Source organism: Mastigoproctus giganteus, chromosome 3, assembly GCF_048544385.1.
Source record: "Mastigoproctus giganteus isolate SK-2022 chromosome 3, ASM4854438v1, whole genome shotgun sequence".
NCBI lineage: Eukaryota > Metazoa > Arthropoda > Arachnida > Uropygi > Thelyphonidae > Mastigoproctus > Mastigoproctus giganteus.
Genome location: NC_143577.1, coordinates 113,639,192 through 113,659,220, shown reverse-complemented (window position 1 = coordinate 113,659,220; position 20,029 = coordinate 113,639,192). Strand labels below are relative to the sequence as shown.

The 20,029-nt window shown below is 37.3% G+C and overlaps 1 protein-coding gene across 3 annotated transcripts in view; it reads left to right on the top strand.

Annotated features, from left to right (window-relative positions):
• Positions 1-11,396, top strand: part of LOC150088228 (uncharacterized) — a 107,936-nt gene extending 96,540 nt beyond the window's left edge. For 2 of the 3 annotated variants that reach the window (XM_090370637.1, XM_090370636.1), the window contains one exon: positions 11,100-11,393. In XM_090370637.1, the coding sequence (XP_090226763.1) occupies positions 11,100-11,257 (158 nt within the window). In that variant the 3' untranslated portion in view covers positions 11,258-11,393. Of the gene's footprint in view, positions 1-11,099 lie in introns of all 3 variants that reach the window. The other variant, XM_090370638.1, reaches the window with a different exon arrangement.
• The last annotated feature ends 8,633 nt before the right edge of the window (positions 11,397-20,029 follow it).

Sequence of the window (20,029 nt, the reverse complement as noted above, 5' to 3'; positions counted from 1 at the left end):
GGAATTCTGTAGGATACACAGCCTAGTTTTGTAAAGGGAAAATAATGTTTAACAAATCTGGTTAGCCATTTTGACAGGTCACTCGTCAGCTGGATTTAGGGAATAATTTCGACATTGTTTATTTGGATTTCAGCAAGGCATTTGACTCAGTCCCACATGAATGGTTACTTTATAAGTTGGAGCAGGGTGGAATCATAGGGAAAATCCTTAGATGGATAGCACAATGGCACCAGGCAGGGGGTTGTGATAAATGGTTATTTCTCAGATTGGGTTAATGTAAGAAGCAGGGTTACCCAAGGATCAGTATTGGGACCACTGTTGTTTTTGATTATCTGAAATGACATATATGAAGGGATATAGGGTGTGATGTCTAAACTGGCAGATGATGTAAAGATCAGTAGAGTAGTTAATGATTGCCGCCAAGCAGAGCTTCAGAGTGACCTAGATAGACTTCCAGGATTGTCAGAAAAGTGGCAGCTATATGCTTTAATTCAGAAAAATGCAAGGTCTTACACCTGGGGAACAGCAACCCCAAAATAACTTATACACTTGGTGGAGTTGAACTAAAGCCAGGGGGAGGGAAACGGGACTTACGATACGGTCAGACATGAAGTTGTCCGAGAATTGTGGACAGGTTGCAATATTGCATGGTGTCCTATCAATGATTTATCGAACATTTGCTAGTAGAGATAAGGACATCATAATCACATAAAGGTGATTTGATAACCTTTATGTGATTAGATTATAAACTATTTTTTTTAAAAATTAGTACCGAAAAACCGGTATTTTTGTATCAATACCGTATTTAAATACCGGAAAAAAATGACCAGTATCCCGGTATTGTAAACCCTACAGCTGGGTCCGTTTAAGTAGAAAATGAAAGCCAGCTAGAATTGTGAATATTAAAATTACCATGAGAATTTAGTTCACTGTTAGGAAAGTTGAGCTGCAGAGAGAAGTCAGAGAGTTCCAAGTGACTAGTGGAATTAGGAGAATGATAGGGGCAGCAGATGAATTTGATGGAATGGGTTAGAGAGATTTTAAGCCAGAGAGGATTGAAAAGAGGAGATTCTAAATTACTAAGTCTCTGGCAGTCAATGTCAGAGCAGACATATGTACAACTACCAACTTTGAAGTGAAAGGAATTACAAAGCAAATAATGAATGGGAGAGCAAAGTGGAGGTGAAATTGTTGAAGTTAAACATAAAAAAAAAAGGCACCTGGGGTGGATGGGATCTATCCAGTTATATTGAAGAAGGCAGTAAAGGAAGTAAGCAAACCCTTAGCCATAATTTTGAGAGCATCCTTGGACTTGGGAGGTCCCCACAGACTAGAGATGTGCAAATGTATCTCCAATTCACAAAGGGGATCAAAAGGTGATACGAGTAATTACAGCCTTGTAAGTGTTCTAGAGAATATAGTGGAGTCATTGGTTAAAGAAGCTTTGCAGGTTCATCTAGACAAGACTGCAGTAATAATTCAGACACAGTGTGGGTTTGTTAAGAGAAAGTCTTATCTGACCAATTTGATTGGATACTGTGATGTGGTCACAAAAGAACCTGATACAAAAAGATAATTTTGATGTCATATACTTGGATTTCAGGAAAGCTTTTGATACGCTTTCATATGGAGGACTACTTTACAAATTGCAACATGCCCTTAATGTGAAACATGGGTTTCACATTAAGGGCATGTTGCTACAATGGATAAAGGGATGGTTGAGTGGAAGAAGACAAGAGTGGTAATCAATGGACATGGCTCTTCATGGACTAATGTTATTAGTGGATTCCCCCAGGGTTCGGTGGTGGGGCCCATTGTTGTTTTGTATATTTATCAATGATATTAATGAAGATATATCAGACTTGCTGTCAAAGTTTGCAGATGATACAAATGTTGGCAGGGTTATTAATGACTGTATGCTACTGCAACAGGATCTAGAAAAATTGGGTAGATGGGCTGAGAAGTAGCAACTGAAGTTTAACATTGACAAATACAAAGTACTGCATATAGGTAGCAGTAACCCCAAAGAAATGTACAAACTGTGTGAAATGAAAAAGACCTGGGAGTAATTGTGCAGTCAGATATGAAGTTTTCTGAGCAGTGCAGACATTTTAGGAAGGATGTAGAGTTGCTAGAACCGAGTACAGAGAAGTACAACAAGACTGGCGAGGGGAACAAAGGGGCGGTCTTACCAGGAAAGGCTTTAGTTCTCTAAATTGCAGTATCTGGAAACCACTCACCTGTGAGGTGATCTGATTGAGGTGTATAAGGCTTTGAATGGTTTGAGCAGGCTCAATGCTGATGGATTCTTCCTCTTGCTCAGATTGCGAACTTGAGAGAGTATAAACTCAAACTGAGGAAAGACATTTGTAGAATAGATGTGCAGAAATTTGCCTTAAGCCAGCTCGTAGTTGATTGCTGGAAGAAATCTCTATCTGTCATTGTGGAAGTTGATAGCTTAAATAAATTCAAGGAAGAACTGGACAAACTGGTGGAGCGAATGGATAGGTAAAATGGAAAGGGTTTTTTTTTTTTTTTTTTTGCCTTATGCTGTATGAGCTTGTGCTCTTGCATCGTATGCCTCTGCTAATGCTAATTCTTATTAGAATAACTGAGATGAGCAATGGTTGAAGCAGCTGATAATTGAAATTCTGTCAGAAAAATAAGTGGGGCTTGGCAGACTGCAGGCATAAATGGACATCATTTAGATTTTAACTGAGGCCACATTTATTTGTGAAATAAACATGGAAGTTTGGATATTTTCTCAGTTAAATTTGTTCTATTAGTTTGACCATTTATGATACAAAGGGTACTAGGAAAGTTTTGCAATACAGCTTTGTTTATTTAATTTTTTCAAAGTAATTTCCTCCACATTCAATACACCTCTCCATCCTCCGAAACCAATCTTTAAACCAGTTTTGCCAAGTTTCACTAGGGAGTAAAGCACACTCGTTGTCCCAAGCCCGTAGAAGGTCCTCATCACTGGAAAACCGCCTCCCTTTTAGCTTCATTTTCACGTGCGGGAACAGTGCAAAGTCGCAGGGAGCAAGGTCTGGACTGTAGGGAGGGTGCTCGAGAAGTTTCAGTCCTGTCGTGGTCAAATATTCGGTGCAGGCTTTGGCGCGGTGAGCTGAAGCTTTATCGTGATGGAGGTACCAGGTGTCCATTCTTGACTTTGGCCGCAGGTTCTTCATAGATCCAATGACTTTAGGCAGGCATTGTTCAGCATACCACTTAGCTGTGACGGTCTTGTGCGTGTCCAAAATGACACGTTCCACAATTCCACTCAATTTGAAAAATACAGCTATCATTTTCTTCTTTACAGATCGGGATTTTCTGACAATTACGGGTGTGTCGTCATCATCAAAGACCCAAACTTTGTTTTGAGCCTTGGTCGGCAGATCGTAATAGTACAGCCAAGTCTTGTCACCTGTCACAATGTTGTTCACATACCGAGATTGTCCCTTATCAAACTTTTTTAACATCTCCCGGCACCAAGTCACACGTCGTGTCATCTGCTCTTCAGTCAGTTGATGCGGCACCCAGAGAGAACAAAGTTTCTTCACGTGCAAAGGATCTTGCAGAATCGAACGAATTGCTGGTGCATTTAGGCCCAAAGTATCCTCTATCTGTTGGTAGGTCACTCGCCTGTTTTCGTCAAACATTTTCCTCACAGCAGTAACGTTTTCCTCCGTAACTGACGTTCGTGGCCTTCCCGACCGCCGACCGGGCTAGCCGAGTGGGTAAAGTACCTGCCCGGCAACCCAAAGGTCGCGGGTTCGATTCCCGCCTCGGGCTTGGATCAAAGTACTGCAAAAAAAACCTTGGGAGGTGCAATATGGCCACAGAAGCCGATGCGCCAACAACTACCAAATCAAAAAAAAAAACCTTCCCGACCTCTCAGAATCCTCCAGAGTGAAATTTCCCCTTTGGAATTCTCTATACCACCTGAATATCGTTGTACGATGTGGACAATCATCATCTAGTGCAAGAGTCATTTCTTCTAAGCACTGGTCTATGGTTAAACCACGCACGAAATTATTCCGCAAAACTGTCCTTATCTCATTTCGTGACCACGATGCCATCGCAAGCACTTTACACTCTCACTACTAATGAATAGCTGAGCCCATCAACTTGGCGCGGCGGCTACTATGCACGTATGAACATGTCTCAACATGCAGCTTCCTGTGATTCATTGTTGCGTCATATTGCAAAACTTTCCTAGTACCCTTTGTATATTCATTAGTAAAATAAAGTCAAGGGGTGTCATTTTGTATGAAGTAATGAAATTTTTGGAATAAGTGTACACACACAAGAATATACACACCACTTGGACTCCCTCCAGTTACTATCTGACAGAGTAGAGACAGTGAGGTCTAGCCAGTCTGGATACCTCCTAGAGAGTTGTCAATAGATTTGGTCGAGTGGACTGTCTTGCAGCCAGTCTGTGAACATTATTTTAGAGCTGTACCCTTGAATTAAAGAAGATTTGATCTCACCATGATGCCCACCATAATCTCAAAAGGCATCAGTCATACTGCATGATGGAAGGGATAGCGATTTGTTGGAGCTTTGTTCTGGAGACCAAACATGGGTTTCACAATTTCGAGCCTCCACTAAGCAAATACTGGTATTGCACTCGTCGACGAGAGTCATCTATCTACTAGTATTGTATAGTAACACAGATGGGTCACATTTTTCTTCTCTGTGGTGTGAACATCACATCTCAATCCCTGCTTACCTTGATTCACACCTGTGTGGTTACTTCCAGTATTCTAGGTGCAACATTTTGGGAATTCCACACTGAAGTTGTAACCAGGGTTACTAACAGTTCCACCATCCTGAAGGTGCATGTAGAGGCGTTGGTTGTCACAGAATGACCGAACTTCACCGAAATGTGGTCCGCTTGACTCATGAGTGTCATCTGAATATCAGTTTCATCACTTGTAGATACCCACATAGCAAGCCCTAGCTTGTAATACCTTAGAGAATGTCTGTGACTTACTTTGAGGACCAAACATTATGGTTGAGTTAGTTAGTTTGTAATGTGGATTTAATTTTTTTTCTCCTTTAATCTGCTTTTAGTAACAGTATTATTGCGGGGAGTGAAAACGTGATTATTTTGTTATTATACTTAGAAAACATGTGAAGCACAAAATAAATACAGCAAATTTGTTAATACTATTAGCATGAGTATGGCAATGTGCTATTCAAAACAAAAAAAACTTTACTTCTTTTTTGCCCCAGTGGAAAAAGCCTGGGTTCAAGTTGCATTTATATATGAGAATTTCTGTGGCATTTTTTCACATTGACTGCTTTAATCAATCTTAGATGACATTGGTTGTCCACAGAAAAGGCAAAACCAACCAGCAGATACATGAAATTTATAATATACTGATGCTGCATGGCCATAATTTCCTTTGTTAAAAAAAATGAAACCAACCAACCAAAAATGTAGCTGGGTAAGTTCAACTCTGGTGAACGCTGCATGGAAAGGTTTCCTAGTCATTACATTCTATGCCTTATATTTCTCACTTTAAAATTTATATTTGTACAGGTGAAATAACAGTGTCAAGTATAATTAGGAACACCAATAAGATATATATATATATATATATATGTATACCGGGTAGTTATAAAGTAAGTTTCCCTATTCAGGAGACTCTACTGTCAAAATGGTAGAGATAGTGCTGTGAAAATCAGTGAATGTGTTATTTAGGGTATGGGGAAGTGATTTGTAGAAGGAAAAAATTAGTTGAAATTTATGCCACCAGGGGAAAATTGGCACTGTAAACATGAGAGTGGAATATTTAACTTGGGATTAGATTTTAATATCAGAACTTAGAAATCTACAGATATTGTTCTATGTGCTTTCCTTCACTTGAGATGACATTCTGAAAACAGAGGACTGTGTGCGACACAGTTTCACGTAGCATCTTATTGGATATGTTGGCTACATGCTGTTTAATGCTTGCTTTCAAATCAACAAGCGTCTGTATGCCGCCATGGTAAACTCTGTCTTTCAAGTATCCCCATAGCCAGAAATCACAGGGATTGAGATCTGGCGAGCTCTCTGGCCAGAACTGCAGAAAGTCTCCAGAAATTATGTGATCATTTCTGAATGTTGAACGGAACAGTTCCTTCACTTGTCGACCAACATGGGGTGGGGCACCATCTTACATGGGTCTCCATGTATTGCTTTTCTTGCAGAGGAATAATGTGATCTCTTAGAAGAGCACAGTACTGTGTGCACTACTTATCATACACCTTACGGGGCCATGAGTTGTAGACTCTTCAAAGAAAAATGGTCTAATTATAAACTCTGCTGTGAATTCATACCATACTAACGTATGTACTTTGTAGCGGTCTTTCATGCACAGCAGATGGATGAGAAGTTCCTCAAATTTGGCAGTTTTGTGCATTTCAGCCCCTTGAAGAGTGAAATATGCCTCATCAGACCACAAGATCATTCGAGCCCATGTAGCGTCAAGTTCCATAGGAGCTAGAAATTGTAGAGCAAAGTCTATTCATTGTTGCTGATCACAAGACTTTAGTTCTTGCACTACGTGAATCTTGTACGGGAACCAGTGTAAAATTATTCGAAGCACTTTACGTACAGTAGACCAAGGAAGGTTCAAGTCTCTTGATACACACCTCTGGCACTACTGACCAGTAGTGTTTCGCATTCTGACCATTGAAACTGCCACTTCATCCACTACCTCCATTCTGATATGTGGTCATCCCCTGCCTGGAATTACACCTAACTCCCCGGTCACCAAATTTCTTTATTAGTTTTCAAAGCACCACTGATGTCAAAGGTCCTTTACGCAATCCTTTAAGTTTCCGATATTCACGTAGTGCTGTATTAGCGTTACTATTATTCTGGTAGAACAGTTTTACTAAAAGAGCACATTCCTTTTTTGTAAGAGCCATAATGGTTATTGATGGGGGCATTGGCCTTTCTGCTTTTATCTAACAGGATGTCATTTGCGTAAACAGTGTCTTGAAGTAAATGACAACTTTTACATATGTGCAGCGCCGTTTTTCCCATAGTGGCAGAAATTCAAACTAATTTTTTTTCTTCTACAAATCACTTTCCCATACCCTAAATGACATACCCACTGATTTTCACAGCACTAACTCTAACCGTTTTGGCACTACGGTCTCCTGAATAGGGAAACTTATTTTATAACCACCCGGTATATATATATATACTTATACAAATATTTAAATATCATAAAATAAAAAGGAGGGTACAGCATACATCAGAGGCAGCAAAAAGCATATTCCTCTACATGATGCTTGAAATATAACTATATAAATTAGAATAAGGATTAAAGTAAAAATAAAATAATACCAGCAGTACGGCAAGACCAGAGCGAAAAAGGCGAAATTAAACCTAAATTAATTCAAATCAAGCAGGGAGGGAAGAGAGTGGGTAACAAGAGTAAAAATATTGCAGCAGAAACTCTAAATTAATTTAGAAAATCTAAATATACGAATAATAATTCTTTGAAATTTAAAAGCCGATTAAATAGAAATTTAATGGTGCCCCCCTCTGACAGGCACCAGGTCCAAATTTATGTGAAATATCACCATACAGAGATATAAACCACTACAATGGAACAAAAGTGAACAAAAATAAAAATAGACTGACCATTATGCCCCTTCTCGACAGAGGACCACAAGGCCAATAATGGTCAGGGAATCGCTGCATTTCGAACGCTAGACAAATCGCTGCAAAGGCGATTTGTCTTATTTATATAAACGGGTTAAGATTACTTTTGTCAGTAGTGTGGCTTTGCTCGTGTCTGTTGTATTTTTGAATTTCACTGCATCAGGACCACCGCTGTTCAATTCCCTGCATTGGCGGTTCGATCTGAGGATCACTGTGGCGGACTGATCTTTGGATCGAGTCTCCTTTGCGGCGATTTGTCTAGCGTTCAAAATGCAGCGATTCCCTGACCATTATTGGCCTTGTGGTCCTCTGTCGAGATGGGGCATAATGGTCAGTCTATTTTTATTTTTGTTTACTTTTGTTCTATTATAGTGGTTTATATCTCTGTATGGTGATATTTCACATAAATTTGGACCTGGTGCCCGTCGGGGGGGGGGGGAACCGTTAAATTTCTATTTAATTGGCTTTTAAATTTCAAAGAATTATTATTTGTATATTTAGATTTTCTAAATTAATTTAGTGTTTCTGCTGCAATATTTTTACTCTTGTTACCTCCTCTCTTCCCTCCCTGCTTGATTTGAATTAATTTAGGTTTAATTTCGCCTTTTTTGCTCTGGTCTTGCTGTACTGCTGGCATTATTTTATTTTTATTTTAATCCTTATTCTAATTTATATAGTTATATATACTTATATATAAGTTGATTGAGAGGAAGAGAACAGGAAATGAACTACTAAATGGGAATTGGAACTACAGAAAACATGGGAAGATACAGGAAAAATAAAAGAAGTACTTAATGCTGAAAAACTTATGATTTCAATGTCTTTGTCAAGGGTCAACTATTGCAATCACGGGAAAGACAGCAAGAAGTATGGCCTCTGTTTCTGACATGAAATGTACATTGGCACGTGGTAGTAGTGGCAAAGCAATTTTAATTTAGCTGTAATGGAAGTTAGACATAATTGTAGAGGTAAGCACAGGTAAAGCATATGTATATTTCATGGCTGGCCCAACAGAATAGTAAAGCAATGAAGAAAGTTAAAAGGAAAAGTGGAAATCAAGTATAGTATAATTTACTGAATCTGAGGTGGTATGCAGACAGGAAACTACAGGATTTTAGAGGTGGGAAGCCAAAAAGATTTTTTTTTAAGTCATGTGAATGTATTTATAGTAGCTTGTATACCATAATGATCCATTCTGTCAAAATTCAGAGACAGTAAATTAATATATACTTTATTATTTATATTATGTTTCATGTTGCTATAAAGGAATAAACTATTAATTATCAAATTGGTGCTGTAGATATGTGGCATTAATGCTATTGTAATAGTTATCAGTTATACACACGTTATTTTACATAGGGTATGATCCTATTTATTTTTGGATCCATTTTTGCTGGTGTATTTATAACTTGATGGACGGCATTTAAGACCTAATGGTGCTGACTAGCTATTTAATGTGCTTGCAGTAGCCGGTTCACCTATTTTGTATTATCTCTCTATACGTTAAAAAAAGTTTTCCCTCCTAGTGATATTTATTCGAGCCAACTGGAGAAGAGGGCAGGGAAATTACGTCACTACAAATGCACAGGTAAATAATTACATTATTGTCTTCCATTGAAAGACAATTGCCTCCATAACGTTCACCAACCTCGTGCACCACTTTGTAATACTTGACCACGCCCAGCATCGTTTGATGTTCCATTGTAAAGTCAGCTGATGAAGAGACCCGATATAGTTTGTATATTTGTAAACAGTTTAGTATTTTATAAATATTTTTATGGTTTGGAAATATTTTAGTCCTGCTCTTTCGGATGCAACAGTATTCCTCATGCATTATGGAACCCGAAGCAAAAGGCCTTTTTCTAAGTGATCTATATAAAAGCAGATAAATAATTACATAGTGACATTTATTCCACCTTGAGAATGCCATGTGGTGGGAATTAGAGTAGCCAATGGGAGAAGAGAGATGTGGTACAAGTGGGTGGGGCAATTACGTCACTACAAATGCACAGGTAAATAATTATATAGATCGTTTCCTGATTAGATATCGATCAGTGCGTTTCGACAAGTGTCTCTTTTATATAGAAAAGATTTGACTTGCTTCATCATACCTCTACATTTTACGCAGAAAGCGTGTGCAGGGGTTGGCAAGCAGGGGGGGATGAAGCCGCCTAGTTATTATTATTAATGTTAAATTCTAATACTTTTAGTTATATACTAAATTTGTATGATTTTATAGCTGAAGAACCATGTTGAAAAACAATAAAAATAAAAGAGCAATTTGAAAAGGAATATGGAAAATTGCATTCTTCCACGTGACCATTTTTACCCTACTTTGTCTGGGGCTTTAAAATGAATGAGTTTTACTATCATTAATTACCTATTTTCAACTTTGGTATATTGCAATTAATTTTGATAATATGTGACCGAAAGTTAAATTTATTTGATGTTTGATGCTTACAGCAAACTGGAATTGGAACCCAAAGCCCCATGGGTATGCATCAGCATAAAATACTACAGTATTTACATGAAATCTCCGAAAAACATTACACTGGTGGTCAGTAGAATAGACCATATTATCAGTCTGTGGCTAATTATCAAAATATCCTCACTCTGTCATACAGTAAGTTTCAGAAGCTACAGAAATGTTGATTGATTGATTGATTGATTTGGTAGTTGTTGGCGCATCGGCTTCTGTGGCCATATTGCACCTCCCAAGGTTTTTGCAGTACGTTGACCCAAGCCCGAGGCGGGAATCGAACCCGCGACCTTTGGGTTGCCGGGCAGGTACTTTACCCACTCGGCTAGCCCGGTCGGCTACAGAAATGTCTCCCATGGTATAAAATGATTTAAAGCTGCCACTGTGACAGTTTTGGGGTGTTTTTTTTTTTTTTTTTTGCAAATTCCTAGTATCCCCCAGAGTCGTATGGTCACTGTAAGGTAGCACATAAACAAATGATGGCACTGCTTTATGTCTGGTATCAATTGACTAGATGGACTCTCAGGTAAATAAACTGAACCCTTAGAGCTGCTCTGTACTAGCCCTGAGTGTCCAGAATTCACCAATTATTGTGAATAAAATATATTTTTTGGCTTCCTTTGTTTAATATTACATTGCTTGGGCAACTGTACTGACGTGGTAATACAATATTATAATTGTTGTGGCAGTCTTGGTTCCCTTCTCTTTTAGAAAATATTCAATGTTTGCAACTGTGTGCATTACTGTTGTAGTTCTCTGCAATTACATTTAAAAAATCTGGGTGCTCGGTCTTAGAGTTGCTAGATTTATGAGGTGTTATTGTAGTTAATTGGTTGAACGTATAAAATAGTAAATATGCTTCTACACAGTTTTTATTTTTTAAAATTTATTTAGGCCACAGGGGGAGCAGGTACTCCTCTTATCTATCTTATCTAATTACAGGTGATCTGGATTTACACAGCATGATGGAAAATATTGATGAATACTCTAGGGACTATCATTATTCAGTGATATATTCTAGTGCTTCTACTTTTCCAGGTGCATCAACTTCCATGACTACTCCTCATTCAAGAGGAACACAGCCAGACTGTCCCAAATAGTAACCATTTCGGTTACCTACAGAATATACATTTATTAGAATTTGTCTGTTTTTAATGAACTTTCATAAAGAAATTCTTCCTGTTAGTAGCTCATTGGATATTTTGAAAGCTGGAAGTAGTATCATTATGCTCTATAAAGATTTATGCTGTATCACTGCAGCTTTACTTTAAATTATACTTTGGATCTTCATACATGTAAATAAAAAAATAAAAAAAAACATTATATGAATAAATGCAAATTGTAAATATCCATTATAAGTATTAAAAGAACACTGAAGTCTGTTATTGTCAGTTAATATTAGAAAATTGAGGGTCTTATATTTTTAATTCATGGCAGTACAAACTGAACAAAAAAAAATCTGGAAAATTTGTAAGTCTTTTAAATGTTTAAGTTATGTTATTTAATTAGTTTACTGGTGTTTTAATATCATTGTTTCTCAATTAGATTCCAATTTTTTTTAGAAATGTTTTGAAAGTATTATATATTAGTAAAAAGTACAGGACTAATTGGTTCTTTATTTATTTATTTTTTTTAATGCCTGAAGAACCTGACCTGCTCAGAAGGATCCAGTAAACTGGACTGCATCAAAAGGATAAATTGGTCACAGACTTTTTACTAATGTCAGTGTAGGCTGAATAACTTTAACTGTTTTATAATTTCTTGAAATATTTATTTTAATATTTGAATGATACTTTTCCCAAAAGTACAAGCACCTCTGTAGCCAGGTGGGAAGGAGCAACAGTGCGTAGCACCACTTCTTGATTAGAGAGGGGTTCGAGCCTGTCACCACCAAATACGGAGGATGCTGAAAGGTCAGGGAATGACCACCGCATATTCTCGGAGAAATATGGCCTTAGTTGCTAATGCTCCTAAAAACTAAAATAAACAACCAACAAACAACCCAAAAGTACATTTGATAGCTTTATAGGTGCACTACAAAAAATTTCTTGATCTGATTTTCAGAAGTTCAGATTCTATTAAAAAGGCTGAGAATGCTGATCTAAATAACCTGGTTCTGAAATAGCTTGGTCATACACAATATTTTAACTTCTATGCTTAAGGTATAGAATAATTTTTGCAGCATTCTCTATCTGTAAACATATGAAATAATTCCATTGACTTTAGTAGATTATATCTTTTAAATGACATAGACAGGGTAGCAGTTTACTGGTTTTAACTGCTGCAGTCCCATTAATTTATATTTGAACACATCTAACTTTTTTTTTTTTGCTTCTCTCTCTCTCTGTCTTTCTTAGAATACATTTACCAACTTTTATGGGCTTGAAAATTTGATATACAAAACAATTTCTTGTGTTAATAAAAATTCTGATTACAGACTAACTATAACTTTACTGGTCTTAATGAAGTGGCAGAATCCAGAAATTAGATAAATATTTTGTAATTGTAAATATTTATTAATGATTTCATATATTTTATAAATATTATTTCATTTCTTATTCTTTGCAGAAATTCGTTTTGAGTAACTGTTTTGATACTGTATGGAAATAGAAATACATCTTTGATATACATGTATTTTTGTATGGGGAAAATGCTGCTCTTTATCTTCTTCTTGCAAAGACTTCCTCCAGTGCAAGGCGGAATGTGGTCTTGTGTACTGTATAAAATGCATAGATTTGTCAACCGTAAACTGGAAAAAGATGTCACAGGCAGCTGTCGACTCGTGGATAGGTCACTGTTGCATAAATTACAGGCAGACGAAGAAAAAACATACAAAAAATGAAAGTAACTCAGGATCAACCCCAACGGATCTTTTAAGTCTTTCCGATGGTGAATCTCAGTGTTTCACCTCATCGTCAAATGGCACTCAACAGAGTGGGCCATCCGAGGACATACCTCATGACGTGATATCAGAGCAGACAAATTGCTCCTTTTCTCACCTTCTTAACCACGAAGTCTCACAAGTTGAAAAGCCAAATGAGATGACCACGAAAATGATTTTTCAAATCCTGGACACTCAAAAATCCATGATGGCCTATCTTCTTGACGAAACTAAAAAAATCAGGTCAGAAAACGCCCAACTTCGCGAAATAAATTATATCTTACTACAAAAAATTTTGGATTTAACAAATCTTATCCAAAACTCCAGTAGACTTATTCAAAACTCCAGTCCTACAAGAAACTTTGTGAAATCTATGGAAAATCCCACATTTCAACCGACTCCTATAGCAGAAGCCACTTATGCATCTATTGTAAAGGAGCCTCCACATCCTCCAGTTACTAGTCAATCTCAGAAAGCGTGTAAATATGGCAATAGATCTGTCAATCCACTCCTTGAAGATGTCATTTTCTCCAGTAGGCAGGCAGATCACATCAGAGAACAATGGAATCAATCTGCCTCTAATCAGGCAGGAAGACATCGACACACCCCTGCTGTTGTGGGAACAGCTAACAACTCTTCAATCAGAGCAGTCCCAAGAACTAAAAGTTCAACCAAGGGTATTTTCGTCTCGTGACTCGAACCCCGACTGTGTGGTACAGAAGTAGAGCAGCATATCAGAACTCAACTGCAGATAGAAGTAAACGTAATAAAAATGAATTCCAAACACGATTCGTACAGCTCTTTCTATATTCAGTGTCAACAAACGGATTTTGATCTATTACTAAAGGATCACTGCTGGCCCGAGGGAGCCATTATTCGGCCTTTCTATGGACGCCCCCCTCTTCCTCGTACTGGGTCATCAGCCAGTGACTTAGCAATCGAAACTAGTCAACGAGAATGACATATCGAGCATTTTTCAGATATTCTGGAATCTCAACTGGGAAGAACTTCTGTAAATGATTCATCTATCTCTTCATCCTACCAGAATTTGAATGACTCTAACTCTTGTGAAAATACCTTTCTGCCATGTCACTTGCCAACAATTAAACCAAATAACTTATGCCTTACTACAGCATCAAAAGATGCAATTACTGTATTCTATATGAACGCACGCAGTCTTGTAAAACATAATGATGAAATCCTCGCTCAACTGACATGGAATCTCCATCCAGACCTGATGGCTTTTACTGAGACCTGGTTCTCCTCTGAAGTTTCAGTCCGATTTCAAGACTATGCTCTCTTTCACAGTTGCAGATGTGATTCTAAAGGGGGTGGAGTTGCTATTTACGTTCACAATCATCTGCGATGCTCTGCCTTTCCTATCACAAATCTGCCTGATCAAGCTTGTGAAATCACTTTTATCCGCATTGCTTCTCTGGTGATTAGGTGTCTATACCGACCTCCCCCAGCTTCAGTCAACAGTTTCCTTGTAACTCTTGACAATATTCTATCTCACTTCACAAGCAAATCCCTTAGTCTTCTGCTGATGGGAGACTAATATTAACATACTTCAAAGCTCTTCCTCTCAAGTGCAAGACCTAGATGTCATTTCTTCCAATGGTTTTTCTCTTCTGACTGACGGAATTATCCCGACTAGAATGGGAGAGTCCCACAATTCCCTTCTTGACTTCGCAATTGGGGAATGCTCACTAACCTATGCAGTACTGGATGCAACCATTTCTGATCATCGTCCTATCTTAATGGTAATTGAAAATGAAGTAATTGTGGAAGAGATCATGCACACTTAGAGATCTGTGACTCCAGGCTCTCTCAATCAGCTCTGTTATGATCTCCAGCAGTCTTCGTGGGATGGGGTGGCTGCTACAGATGATCCTGAAATTGCGACGAACTTCTTCTTTGAGCATATCCTAAATAGTTACGAAAAACGCACGTCATACATCAGGATCCCAGGGAATAAAAAGACCACTAGGCCAAGATGGAAATTATGCCCATTTATGTCAAACAAAATTTGTAACATGCTAAAGAAAAGGGACAAACTTGCAAGAATTGCTAGAGAAACAGGAAAGGAGGTGGATAAAAACAAATACAGAACGTACAGAAACAAAGTCACCGACAGTATCAGGTCGGAGAAAAGGAAATATTAAAGTTCCCAACTTAAAGGCGTCATTACAAGCAAGGAAAAGTGGACAGTCTTGGACAAGCTACTACCTGGAAGAAAAACGAAATCACAGAGCTACGTTGGAGATGTAGTTGAGAATTTCGGATGACCAGGAAAAAGCCGCAGCCTTCCGTAATCACTTTATCTCAAGCGTGAATAACCTTTTTAAAGACGAAGTTGACTCTAGAGATAATGCAACAAGAGAATCTGTCAAGCACTCAATGAGGAGCTCTTTTTTCCTCGCTCCGCTCTCAGATCAAGAGATTTTAGAAGCAGGACATCAATTAAAAGAAAAGGGAGCCCCTGGCTTTGATGAAATATCTCCTGCTCTGCTGAAAAAGGTCCTTAACTCAATTTTAACACCACTGAAGTATATTTACAATCTTTCCGTTCAATCTGGTAAATTCCCATCTCAATTCAAAAAAGCAGTCATTGTTCCTGTTCCTAAGGGGAAAAATTGTAACTCTATCAACAATTTTCGTCCAATAGCTCTACTCTCAGTTTTTGCAAAATTATTCGAAAAAATTCTTCACGGCAGACTCATGGGCTTCCTGGAAGTCAATCAGCTTATCCATCAACAACAGTACGCTTATCGTTCAAAAAGATCCACTGACCTGGCAATTGTTTACTTCTGCTCCAGGATCACGGACTGTCTTGAAAAGGGTCACTATGCAATAGCACTGTTTCTAGACCTATCAAAAGCATTTGACTGCATAAATCATAATATCCTACTCAACAAGCTCAACAATCTTGGCTTGAGAGGAAAAATTAACCTTCTCCTTGAAGACTACCTTACTGATAGGCCATTTGTCGTTAAAACAAACCAGTCTTTTTCAGACATTTCTTATTTCTACAGGGGATTACCTCAAGGCTCACTTCTCGGACCTATACTATTTGTTCTTTACATTAATGAATTTCTCTCTCATCTTCCATCTTCCCACCTAGTAGCGTATGCCGATGACATTTCCATTCTAATCACTGATAAGACCCTAACCAACTTAAATGCAAGATCTCTGCCCTGCTCTCTGAAATGCATAGTTGGCTTCAAAAGAATCAGCTGATACTAAACCCAGAAAAATCCAAATATATGGTGTTTAGGACGAAAAATAAACCATTAAATATTGATTTCGAAATAACATACAAAGGAAAACAACTGGAAAGGGTGAATGATACCAAGTTTCTAGGAATCTGGCTAGATGACAAGCTGAGTTGGGATAAACAAATGATCACCTTACGAAAGAAAACTTCGTCACTAGCAGGAATACTCGCCCGAGCCTCTGCCTGGGTGCCTCCTTCCCTTCTCAGACTAGTATTCCTTTCCTTAATACAGCCTCACTTCACATATGGAATCATCTCATGGGGTACGACCAGTCAATATAACCTTACGAGAATCAATTCAATTGTCAATCGATGTGTTCGTTCAATTTTGGGCCTTCCCTGGAATGCATCGGTGACTTCGAGATATAAGGAAGCGAGACCCTTAAGCATCTACCAACTGATACAAAAAGCTGAGGCGGTCTTTGTCTACAATGCTTTGAAAACACCGAACTTTCCTCCTCTCTTCAGATCCTTTTTTATAACAATAGAAGAAGAAGGAATTAGATATAATTTAAGAAATGAAGCGAACCTGAAGGTTCCGCTTTTCAGAAAAGCCATAGACCAGAAAAATATAAAATACAGAGGCGCAAAAAACCTGGAATAATCTTCCTGAAAACATCAAAAATGCCATTTCACTAAACAAGTTCAAGAAGCTCCTGACTGAACACATCACCAGGGATGTCTGATCTAAATCACCTTCCACTCAACTCCTGAACTTTCCACAATGCATACCAGTTTGGAAATTGTGTAAACAAGTTGAAGGAATAGCTGTCAAAAAAGCTTGTAACACTCTACGCAATTATTTCATATTTTTTCTTTCATATTTGTTATTGTAAAAGTACTCACAATGTAATTATAAGTACTGTTGTTAACCACGCGACATGTGTGGTTGGTTTACGTAGTCTCTGTAATGGAATTCCTCAAATAGGCCTCTGAGGTTGGGTATATTCATATTACGTTCTTAGCGTTTTTTCACCAACCTTTCATGGAGTAAAATAAAATTAAAATAAAATAAAACAAAACAAATCTTGATAACTATATTTACCATAACCTGTATTTACAAAATTAATATACGTATTACAATATTAAAAGTATTAAAACACAAGATTAAAATGCATTAAAATATACTAAGTTAAAAGCGATAAAATCCCGTAGCTTTCAAAGGCTCCAGCCTTCTTCTTCAGCAGTTTTTTTTTTTTTTTTTTTTTAAACTCCCTGATGCACTGCATAATTGGATGGCCATAACATCGAAATAACTCCTCAAATAGGCCTCTGAGGTTGGGTATATTCATATTACGTTCTTAGCGTTTTTTCACCAACCTTTCATGGAGTAAAATAAAATTAAAATAAAATAAAACAAAACAAATCTTGATAACTATATTTACAATAACCTGTATTTACAAAATTAATATACGTATTAATTTTGTAAATACAGGTGAAGGTAATTTTGTAAATACTGCTGAAGAAGAAGGCTGGAGCCTTTGAAAGCTATGGGATTTTATCGCTTTTAACTTAGTATATTTTAATGCATTTTAATCTTGTGTTTTAATATTGTAATACGTATATTAATTTTGTAAATACAGGTTATTGTAAATATAGTTATCAAGATTTGTTTTGTTTTATTTTACTCCATGAAAGGTTGGTGAAAAAACGCTAAGAACGTAATCTGTAATGGAATGTAGAAACATGTCCGATTCATGATGTATCTGTTTTTATTGTTATCTTTTTCAAAGGGAACACCCCCTAAAAAGCCTCTGGCTTATGTGTTCTCCCTCCCTTCTTGCTGTTATCGCCCAAAAATTGTAACACAAAATAGGGATAAATAAATTATCAAATTATCAATTATCTTCCAATCACATAGCTCCCTGAGGAGCTGTTGTGGCCTCCAACTGCATTGATCATGTGCTATACGAGCAGCATCGCAAAGTGTCATGCCCAGAAGTTCAGTAATCCCATCCTTTCATCTAGTTGCAGGTCTTCCTCTGCACTTCTTCCACTCGGTTTTTCCTTCCATTATATTCTTCAACAGAAAGTTTTTTTCTCTTCTTACTATATGACCAAAAAACTTGAGTTTTCTTTTGCTGATACTATGAAGATTTTGGCCTACCAATTTGATCCAAGTAAGAAATACTCAGTATCAGAGGCATAGCTAGGTTTTCGTTCAGCATGAATTGTTAAGGAGGCTTCCATCCTGCAGTGGGTTGATAATGGCTGCGCTTTACCTTTTTTTAGCTAGGTTTTCGGTGCCCTTAGCAAATTCATGGCTACGTGCCTTTTATCGATAATTGGTAAAGTCATAATAAATAATAAGTACAGTCGGACCTCTGTTCAACAAACTTCTTTATAGCAAAATTTTCTCTTTAGTGATAAATGTTTTCTTTTTAGTGAATATTTTTAGAATTTTTTTATTTCTTTGTTTTATGGAAATCAAAATTTTCGATATAACAACTGCATTACAAGACTTAACTGGGTATACATCGTTCGCACCCATGGCCTTCAAGCAAGCAGTAGTGCTGTTGTTACCCTTGAATTAAAAGAGATTACCATTTGCAAGCCTGTCCCACATACCGAGAAGTTGACCTAGTCAACTACTTTCTGTGTATCCATAGCCACTGGGCAGACCAAGGTGTATTAAACATTTGGACATTAGGCTCTGGTCAACCTTCTACTGTAAACACCCTGTTAGAGATTTAGAAGAGAGTGGTTTTCCTTTATTCCAACAAGCGGGTCATCTGTTGTTTGGTGGAAGTGAAACGGCACCGTTTCAAAGCTATTAGCCTATCATCGAGCACAATATGAGATACAGAGGAAATGATACCTCTAACACTACTGTCAGTTTTTTCCTTAAGAGTTATCTATGGTGTATCCACACCGATATTATATAGATATAAAACTCTTACTCGTAACATATTATGTCTGTTGCATTTAGTTATTTTAAGTTATTTCACTTCATAGTTTTGTTGCTAACAAATTAATAAATTCATTCTGAATTTCTGGAGATAAATAATTAGTGTGGTGTTTAATGTGAGATTCCAGAGCATTTTCATAGCAAAGTCAAATTGGCTAAAAAATTTTATTAAGTTTAAAAATACGCCACCAATTTTTTTTATTCGGTATCGATATTACTAGCATGTCCACGAAATGCCAAATTATTTTCAGCACAGAACAATATACATTTCAATATTATTTTCAATATATGACGCCATTTCGAAATTTTGCTTCTTAGTACTGCTTGTACAGCGTCATCAGTTAGTCTACCTTTTTGAAGACCCTTTTCTAATAATTTCCAATTTGTGAAATAGTTTGTGTTGTTGTAATGAATTCTCATGAAAAAGAAAGTTTGGATTTAGCTGTTTCCAATCCTTAAATCCATCTGAGCTGCAAAATGGAACATTATTTGTGCCAGATACAAATAAGAGGCATGGAAAACAATATATATTGCATCTTTGTTTTTGCAATAAAATAACCATTTCTTCTCTCTTTTTTTTTTTTTTTTCAGTACCTTCATTTTTGTATTTCCATGAATTATTGAAACATTGGCCATTAGTGACAGGATACATATTTAAGACTATATGTTCGGGATCATGTTGCACCATGAGAGATCTGTTTTTGTGGGTATTAAAGTTCCATGTGGTCGGATCATTAAAATTCAGACTTATATGTTCCATGTTAATATTATTGCTGCCATCATTTTCTTCTGTCAACTGTTTGAGC